Source organism: Oncorhynchus keta, chromosome 30 (genome assembly GCF_023373465.1).
Source record: "Oncorhynchus keta strain PuntledgeMale-10-30-2019 chromosome 30, Oket_V2, whole genome shotgun sequence".
Classification (NCBI taxonomy): Eukaryota; Metazoa; Chordata; class Actinopteri; order Salmoniformes; family Salmonidae; genus Oncorhynchus; species Oncorhynchus keta.
Window position 1 is genome coordinate 25933132 of NC_068450.1, and position 10416 is coordinate 25943547.

At 37.7% G+C, this 10416-nt stretch overlaps 1 protein-coding gene across 3 annotated transcripts in view; it reads left to right on the forward strand.

The window, feature by feature from the left end:
• Positions 1 to 6204, forward strand: part of LOC118363328 (mitogen-activated protein kinase kinase kinase kinase 4) — a 124345-nt gene extending 118141 nt beyond the window's left edge. For all 3 annotated transcript variants that reach the window (XM_052488065.1, XM_052488066.1, XM_052488067.1), the window contains exon 32: positions 174 to 6204. In XM_052488065.1, the coding sequence (XP_052344025.1) occupies positions 174 to 257 (84 nt within the window). In that variant the 3' untranslated portion in view covers positions 258 to 6204. The remainder of the gene's footprint in view (positions 1 to 173) is intronic.
• Positions 6205 to 10416: the final 4212 nt, after the last annotated feature.

The following is a 10416-nucleotide window of genomic DNA, read 5'->3' on the forward strand; positions in this document are numbered from 1 at the left end:
CTGATATCACCAAAACACACCTTGGGCAAAGCTCACATGACACCCTCTTCCCCCCATATCACTGGGCTCTGGTAGATGTGAAAGGTTGTATGTTGTTCATAGTGTTGTAGGTGTTGAATATTATACTGTAAGTTGTCTTTTTTTTTACTGATTGATGTATTTTCTGTGTGAAGGTGTTCTTTGCCACGGTGCAGTCTGGGGGCTGCAGCCAGATCTACTTCATGACACTGGGCCAAAACTCCCTGTTCAACTGGTGAGCTCTGTGGCTTAAAGACAACATACAGCGACCATCTCAGAAACAACATGAATTATACTCAGAAACATTCTTAAACACTGAATTTACACTTTAGTAATACAGCTACATAATCCCATGCATATGAGAATACAGTATTTTCAATCAGCATAAATTAAGTATAAAGTAAGGCCACCAAATTGGTTTCAAGTCTCTAGCTATAGTACTTAAAATGGAACTGACAGTGTTTAAGCGACACAAAATCTTATTAAAATATGTTCATATACACCCCCAGGAAGAATATTACATTTTTTAAAACATTTTCTGACAAGCGAGCACTTAGATATGGTCATTTAGATATTGAATGTTTGGGAATATATAGAATGTTTGGGAATTAAGTATACTAAGGCATTTGTGAAAATTCTATAGCAATATAGAGTGGGAAAGCGGTCGGGCATTTTGACAATTAATAGACACTGCAGTAAATAAAACCTAATAAAAACATCTGTCACGTCCAAGACCGGAGTCTACGCAGACTGGTTCACCATAGCCAATCTTTCAACTGGACTGTGTGTTTATAGGCAGTAGCAACAGCTCGACTTTAGATCATTAGAACACATGGATTTCTGCAAATGCGTAAATACCACAGGAGTCCTCTTACATTTCAGAACTCAACAGTCCTATTGATCAAACAACCATGAAACGGTAGGCTCTCTCTCCCCCAGTTATGCACATCAACAACTAATGCTAGCCATAGCAAGATGAGCTAAAAATTTAACGAAGCAACATTAGATAAACCCTCTCAACATTTTTCAGCTAATTACTCGTCAGAATTGCACTGATACATTATAGGGAATTCTACAGCTTGCCTGCCAATGCAATTCATTATTGTCTTGCCAATGCAATTCATTATTGTCCTAACCAAGCCCCCAAGCAAACTGGTTAAAGTTGGCTGGTTTGCTAGCTAGCTACTTCCAGAAATAAATGAGAGAATCTCACTCTGACCATTTTACTCGCCCTTTCCAAAACGAGTTAGGCTGTTTACGAACGCAAGAGATGTGCTAACTGGATAACAGTCGTTCAGGTTCTTGCTAGCTAACCAAATGAGACCTGCATCTCTAGCTATGTATAGCCACCATAAACCGATTTGAGGGGAAAAGGTCATTCACTCACCCACTCCTCCAATTACGTTACATGTCATCCTCCTAGCAGCTAGCTATCTAGCTAGCGTTAGGCTCTGTTTTTAGCTTGCTACATAAATAGATATGCTAGCCTATTAGCCATGATATGACTGACTCTTGATAATGTCCTTTGCTAGTTTAATTGTATTGACATTCCCAGCCTAAGTTACATTCGTCCGTTTTTGTCCAAAATATTGAGTCATTGAAACTGAAACAGAGCATCCCGAATGGAGGCAGAAAACAACGTACCCACCCAACCTGATAGCGATATTTTTGGGACTACCAACAAATGTATTGGTTAATTACATTAATCATGCAGTGAACTGCATCCATCTATTCTGATAACAATGCCTTAGTGTACATCAATAAATATTGAGTCAAAGAGAACCTATTTTTAAAACCTCTTATAAAGTTGGTTTTGTAGGATAAACTGGGAATTTGATATTTTGGACTGATTTGATTGTCTGTTTGTTTCATATCTGCAAAGGTCTTAAAATACTGTCAGTTCCACTTTAAGAAGTGAGTCTTGTGCCTTAAAGAAATGATTCACCCATTTTGAATGTTTTATCATATTTGTACATCTCTGAGCGATGTTCAAAACATTTGATGTTTTCATGTGTTTCTGAGCTATTCGTCATTTAAAAAATACAGCCGGTATGTGTCGCTGCACAGGTCTTCTTGTTTATATCTAGAAATACATCGGCAGCCTACATTTGATTTCATATTGATCTTAATATCACATGGACTAAAAAAATGCACAATTGCTTATTTTTTTACATCCAAAATGGATCAAATCAATTTTTGTTAATTGGGTCTCGGCGTATTCATCATTTTATTATTAGTAAGTGCCATTGTTCGTGTTAAATCCTGAGATATTTACCGTTCAGTATTATGTGTTTTTAAGGATGCACAGTTGTAGATACCTCAGGTCAGGAAATGTACATCTATTTTACCTACTCGAAAGAGATTCCCTTACTGAAGAGAGCATTAGAAATACTACAGAGATTAGTGGGCTAGCAATCATCTTTAATAGTAGACACCGATACTGCAAATTGCTTGTCCTTATCTGTCCCACTTGGTTTTAAATGAAGTCGTTTTATGACCCCAACAATTCAGGTGGTGGATGCTGAGTTTATGATCTGATCTCCACTTTCTAGTCATAATTCAGATAACCAAATAGGCATTATATACCCTGTCGCATCTCTTGATCTAAAACTGATCATGTTTTACATGAAGTAGTTTTTAGGAAGAAGAAATCAAAGGAGGAAGAAAAGGATCATTATGTTGGCCTTGTGCTGTGTACAGTCTTTTTGGACGGAAGTGGCTGTACATATTATTTGCACTGTTTTATAGATATTTTATATCCACTGGTCATCGCTACAGTTTAATGGGGTTTCAAATTATCTAGCCCTTTGCACTACGACCACTTTGGTAAATGTTCGCTCTACAATGCTTTATTGTCACAGTCTTATACATCTGAAGTAATTTATTTTCAACATTAAATGGTAAATGTTCGATGTACAATGGTTTATTGTCACAGTGTAATACATTTGAAGTCCTTTATTATCAACATTAAACAGAGATTGCATTTGATTTAGATAAAGCTAAATCGTCTATTTGATGATGATCTAAAAATTATGTGAAAACAGCGATAGGCTTTCAACTCTTAAGATTGTCAAACATATGTGACCCACCACATGGACTCGGTCCTATGTAGCCAAATTTGAAATTGTTTTTTACATTGGATAAAAGTAGAAACTCAGAGCTATAAAATGATATATAATACACTGCAGTTGAGGAACAATGGGAAAGTAATTTTGCTTTGAATTGTAACCCCACTTTTGAGAAAATGACCCTTGATATTTTTGGTGTACCGACTGGAGAGCTCTTCTTTGTCTACACCCATTCAGCATCGTTCACACCCTGTTAAGCCTTAGCCCCGCCCATTTCTTTAACGATTCACTTGTGAGTCCATGTGCACAGCAGAGTGTGTAGTTTAGTAAACAACCAAAGATTTCAAGACTAAAAGTGGTAAAAGTAGAAGCCTACATGGTGCAGGTCATGTTCTTCTTCACATTACTGTCTCTGGTAAACACACACTATATCTAATAAAATCTCAGTTTATGTGTCACATGAACAGGACACAGAAGGTGTAAACAGCACGGTGAAATGGTTACTTGCATATTTGCACAGTAGCAATATCAAAAACAATGTGTCCAGATAATTGTTAGATGATGCTTACCCAGACACACTTGTTTAAATTGATGAGTCAGGTGAAAGAAATGCTATAACCACCCCCCAGCCACATCTAGATAAGTGGATGAGTCACTATTGTCTAGACATGTACACATGTTCATGAAATACAAAAGACGGCCATAATCAACCCCATACACCTGTCTAACTTGATGGGTCTTGTAATCATCTGGCAAAGTGGAGTCTTTTGTTTCGACATGTAGCTAGCTAGCTAGCTAAACAATGAACCGGATTAATCTCAACTCATACTACTACCAATACAAACTGATTGTTATAGCTGTAGTATGAATATGCAGATATTTAAAGCTAACCAACTAGGTTCAATGTTAGCTAGCTAGCTAACATTGGGCTATAACTAGCAACGCAAATGTCTTTCTGATTCAAAAAATATTACTACACAGATAGGTTCAATGTTCGCTAGCTAGCTAACAGTACACTTTAACTTGCAAAAAAAAAAACTTTCTGACAAAATTAGAAACGTATAATATCTGAAAATGTAGCTAGACTCTTACCCGTATACATGGATGAACGCTTCACGACAGACTGGAACCATTTAACTTACTTTTGTAGCTACAGTACATCTTGTTTGGCCAGCATTGTGTAAAGTCACTCGGTTCACACTGACCGTGGCGTGTGCAGAAAATAGCCCATCATAACGTTTTCCAACTGATCGGTCGATAGCGCCTGCTAAATTCAGGGCATCAATTTTGTTGAAAAAAGTAGCAAAACTTTTGTAGTTCTCGATGGCTAATGTTATATCTTTCAAAAAATCTGCAGTAGAAAGGATTATCAACACATACTGAGCAGCTCACATTATAGACAGAAGCAACCTACATGGCAGACCAATCCAAACTCATCTCCCGGCATCTCCAGCCCATCCATTATCTCAGCAAATCATGGCTAGCAGGAATGTTCCTGTCTTTTTCCAGGGTTAAACCAACTAGGCTCGTAATTTAACAATGTTATTCGTATTTACAGATGGAATACCAGTTTGTTATTCAGGCACATGAAAGTTTACATGTTCCAGAAGGCATTTATGTAAAAAAAAAAAGAATTTTAAAAAAGGAAGCATTTTGATTTAAAAAATGAATTCATTAAAATGCCTCTCCTGTGAAGTAGTGACGTGCAACATACGCCTAGCTTCCTGAAATGGGTCACATATACTCTTTTGTAGAAAATGTTTGGTTATGAACATTGAAATGAGCCACAATTGTGAAATGTTAACTCAAATCAATTGCATTTGAATCCAGTTGTTATTTGCTTTTTCTTCCCCCAATATGCTAAATGTTTTGCCACCATTTTGCCATCATTAAAGATCTTTTTGGGCAGTTATTTTATGTTTATGATAGAAATACTGCAGCTGGTTCTGTGAGCATATTGTCAACTGAAAATGAACTTTTTCAAGACACAATTTGATATGATGTTGTATTCTTCTGTGAGAATTCACTCTTGAAGTGTATTCAACTGACAAGATATTTAGGTTAGAAGGGAATAGCCAATAAGGTAATCAGTTTCACATAGCATTTTCAATTATATTTACCCTATAATGATTAGGTTTCCAAGAACTGATGCTTTCAATATCATTGGTCTAATCATTGGTCTAAGTATTTTAGAAAATAGTAAGAGCACTCAATTGATATCTCATTCATTTGACATGTATGATGGAAATTTTATCATTTGTCAGATTTTGAATAAGGGATTCAATGGGTAGAGTTAAACACATTTTTGTAATTAACTTAAACTTTTTTTTAATGCCCAAATAGAACTTGTGACAGTGAGTCAATATGATTACATCTCCATTTGTAAAAAGTTGGTGATTATTTCTACAGACAAAAAGGGGGATTTTAAGCAGAATTTGTCATGTCTGACATGTTACTGAGTTAGATAATACTTTACCAACAGACATTTGTTTTGCAGTTGAGGATTGTGAGTCATAGCACTCTGTCATTTCTCCCCCTATCCACACCCATACCTCATGAAGTGCTCTTGTGTGAGATCATTGTCCTCTTGAGAGCTTTGTACTGTAGGAAGGACTGAGGATGTTGATGAGTACTGTAGGAAGGACTGAGGAAGTTGGTGATGGTTTGTGTCAGGTGTGCATTGTGTAGCTGTGAAGAGTTCTCTCTGCTTTATATGATGCAGAGCAAATTTAGTTTTTGTTCTTGGGGAATTCGAGTTAGAAGACAAAATAATTCTGAAAGGATTTCAATTTTGAGGTTTTCCCCAACAAAATATATCTATTTTAGTGTCAAAAACGTAATGATAAAGGTTGACCAAATTATATTGATAAATATCCACAACATATATTGTTTCGTTACCTGTTCTTTTCCCATTTTGTTTTTGAAATTGTATTGAAAAATTATGTTTATTTTATTTTGTCCTTTGTTTTGTCTTAGTTTTGCTTTATTTTTGCACTGGAACTTTCGTATCAATTGTACAGCATGTACTGTATACCCAACCGGTGAAATGAATTAGTAACACTAATTGAGGTGTTATTATGTAAAAATACTGTTGAACAATAAAATACATTGTATACAATTACTGTGTAGTTCAGTGGTTATTTCAATAACTTCTAAGTAATATCAACATTTGATTTGTACATGCTAACAGTATTCCACATCTGGAGCAGTCACAGTGTTTGCGCCATAGATATAAAGCAGTGTTATATATCCATGGTTTGGGCAGCTCTCTGGCTAGTGGCTGGTCTGTATTTGCGGATTAGAGTTTAGTTCGCTGGTAAACTGTGGAGTCAGCCGTGTCAGATGGAAGGGAGCTAACCTGAGACGAGACCTAGCTCACTTCCTCAACTTATTCCCTCCTCAGGCTCAGTCAGACGCTGCTACGGTGGAGCCGGTGGCTCTCAGTCCCAGCCACTGCCATGGCCACCTCCCCACACCTAACAGTCCCTCTGACACCCCCAAAACCCCCATCACCACAAACCACCCCCCTCCTGGAGCCAAACCTATTTGTCGATGACAGTTGAGTAGTGCTCAGAGAAGGACCCTCCTCTGTGCACCCTTGGTGAGCAGGGAAAAGAAAGTATAAGGGGGAGGACCAGAGAGCGCGGTCCGTCCGCCTGTCTGTTTCTGCCTGTCTCACATGGTACAGTCATCACCCATTAGACTAGTAGCTACAATGTGGTTCACTGGTAAGGTCTCTCTGCATGGTGTGGGACTTTTTATTTCCCCCAGAGGAACCATTAGTTGTGTGGTCAAAGGGTCAGATGTTAGTACAGCTTGTGTCACGGGATCTTTACTCAAAATATGCTCTGGTTTGTGTTCACCTGTTGACTATACATAAAGCTGTGAAGCTATCTGTCTCTAACCAACATCAAATAGAGATCTTAAACTAGTAGTCGTGTCAACTTTGAATGACTTGACAGCTTATCTTAGTGATAAAACAGTACAACATGGCAGCAAATCACAAAGTTGTGTCGTGAAAAATCTGTTGCATTCACTGGGATTTAACTGTGGAACTGGAAACGTGTGTCAATTATATAGTGTGCAGCGGGTGAGGCAGCGTCCCACTGGGCACATCACGTCATTTCAACGTGGATAATTGGGTCATATCTGGTTGAGATGTTGATCAATGAGATTACAATCTATATTTTCTAACTCAAAAAGGCAGCCAAAAATGTGTTGAATGTCCATTGTGTTATCTATACTTTCAAACATCTAAACGCACAACCAAATTCCAATGGAAAAACAATGTCAGATTTTTTGTTTAGTTGTCACCTAAATGTCTATCACTGCGCTTTAAACCAATTAAAAGTACAGTTCAAATGGGAATACAATGTCAGATATTTTGTTTATTTATACAACAGATTGTGTTATCACTGTACTTCATCTAATAGCAGAACCAAATGACCTGGATTGCAGTTGAGATTACATTAAAAGTACATGGTGCAAGTGATCAATGCCCTTTGAGATTCTGCACAGATTATTACAGCAATTTTCCACAGACCTGTGACCTTTGCATGCTATCTTTAACATGCACGCTTTCTATGATTACATACAGTAAGAAGACATTTATAGTTAAAGTAACCTCAAAATGTGGCCATGAATGTGTTACTCATTTTAAGGTTGAATGTTACATTAGTTTGTAAGATAGCCTTAACTTTAGGCTATTTACCGCTACAAAATGAATATATTGTGTTTGGTTGACATTGCAACCAAATATCAACATTTAAAGGAGATCTACTGCTTGAATAGTTCAATCTGAGCCACTGACTTAATCCTCTTCTTTTACTTTTATTTTTGGATTGAGTTGGAGATGCGAATCCAACATAACATTTATTAACTTGTCGACAAGTCATTAGGTTTTTTATTGTATTTCAAAAGTGATATTGAATTGTGTTTGGTAGTCAATGCAAGCAAATATCAACATTTGAAGGACATTTATCTTCTGCTTGGATAGTTCCATCTGTACCACTGATTTAGGGCTCTATTAAATCAGATCCACTTTAGCCAACATCCACAAAGCGTTTGTTTTGGCAGAGTCGGGGGTGAAACTGCATTAGAGCTGTCAAATCCAAAAGTGAGTGTTGGCATTATACCTAAATCAGACATTGGCTGCAGAGAGTCACAGAAATCCCATGCAGCCTTGTTTACAAGTTTGAACACTGGAATGTGAGATGTAATCTACACTTCAATTAAGATGATAGAAATCATCATTATTTAGTTTAAGGATTTTTTCATTTGAGCATAATTATTATATTATTGTTATTATTATTTCTATATAGCCTACATTTTCCCACTCTGAACAGGGCGGGTCTGGCTTCATGACAATAATTGCAAGAGCATCGATTTTATGGCTCCAACGCAGTTCCACCTCCGACACCACCAAAACATCTGCTTGATCTGATTAAATCTGATTAAATCTAGGCATTAGTCTGGCTTTAATTCCAGTTTGTCTACAAATTAGGGAATTGATATGTTGGATTCACGTCTCGATCTTAACCAAAAATCTAAGTTGAAGTTGCACTATACAGAAATCCCTCTACCATTTCCTGTTTGCTACAATTCTAATAGTTCAATTTATGTGACAAAATAAGCTAGTATAGTGTAGCTAATCATTGTACCATCTAAACCGCTGTGAAATATATTTTCCATAACAAAACCAAATGTAGAAGATCCAAAAAACAAACCTTAAGAATGGGAAGCATAGAAATAGGTCACATAGAACAGACTTCTTCTTCTGCTTCTTAGACTTGCTTTCAGTGGTAATGACAGACCTACAGTGCATTTGGAAGGTATTGTTACGTTACAGCCTTATTCTACAATTGATTAAATAAATAAAATCCTCATAAATCTACACACAATACCCCATAATGAAAAAGCAAAAAAAACAGGTTTATTGACATTTTTGCACATTTATAAAAAAAAATTAAAAGAGAAATTACTTATTTACTTAAGTATTCAGACCCTTTGCTTTGAGTCTCGAAGTGTAGATCATGTGCATCCTGTTTCCATGAATCATCCTTGAGATGTTTCTACAACTTGATTGGAGTCCACCTGTGGTAAATTCAATTAATTGGACATGATTTGGAAAGACACACACCTGTCTATAATAGGTCCCACAGTTGGTTGACAGTGCATGTCAGAGCAAAAACCAAGCCATGAGGTCGAAGAAATTGTCCGTGGAGCCCCAAGACAGGATTGTGTCGAGGCACAGATCTGGGTAAGGGCACCAAAAATTGTCTGCAGTTAAGTTTGGAACCACAAAGACTCTTCCTAGAGCTGGCCGCCCGATCAAACTGAGCAATCGCAGGAAGGGCCTTGGTCAGGGAGGTGATCAAGAACCCGATGGTCACTCTGACAGAGCTCCAGAGTTCCTCTGGGGAGATGGTAGAACCTTCCAGAAGGACAAACATCGCTGCAGCACTCCGCCAATTATGCCTTTATGGTAGAGTGGCCAGACGGAAGCCACTCCTCAGTAAAAAGCACATGACAGCCCGCTTAGAGTTTGCTAAAAGGCACCTAAAGGACTCTCAGACCATGAGAGTCCCCCATGCTGTGGGGATGTTTTTCAGCAGCAGGGACTGGGAGACTAGTCAGGGTTGAGCTAAAGATGAACGGAGCAAAGTATGAAAACCTGATCCAGAGCGCTCAAGACCTCAGACTGGGCCAAAGGTTCACCTTCCAACAGGACAGTGAGCCTAAGTACACAGCCAAGACAACAGTCTCTGAATGTCATTGAGTTGCCCAGCCAGAGACAAACTGGAATTAAAGCCAGACTCTGTCAGTGGCACAGATGGAACTATCCAAGCAGAAGATACATCTTCAAATGTTGATATTTGCTTGTGTTGACAACCAAGCACAATTCCATATCACTAAATATCATTCAATTTGAAATCAACCAGAGCTTGAACCCCTAGGTCTTTATTATAGCCCACAAATGTTGTCTATTTTTAGTTGAATCCTGGGGTGTATTGAAACAATAGCTTTTGATGACTTTACAAATGCTATATAGTCCCAAATAGCCTCATTGATGATATATGACTGTTAAAATTTGGTTCCATTACATTTGCTCTGTTAAACCTTCCATTTCAAATGACTTTGATAGCAGCAGTGATTTAGTTGAGATTTCTCTGCAAAAATTCTAACAATTCTCACAATTGATAATAGTCAGTAACAGCTATTATAGCTAATCAGGGCTGGCTTGGTTACAAGCCTGGATGGGAGACCAAAGGTATACTGTAGATAGATCAATTCTCCAGTAGGAGGTTCTGCCCAGACATTTTTTTCTGAT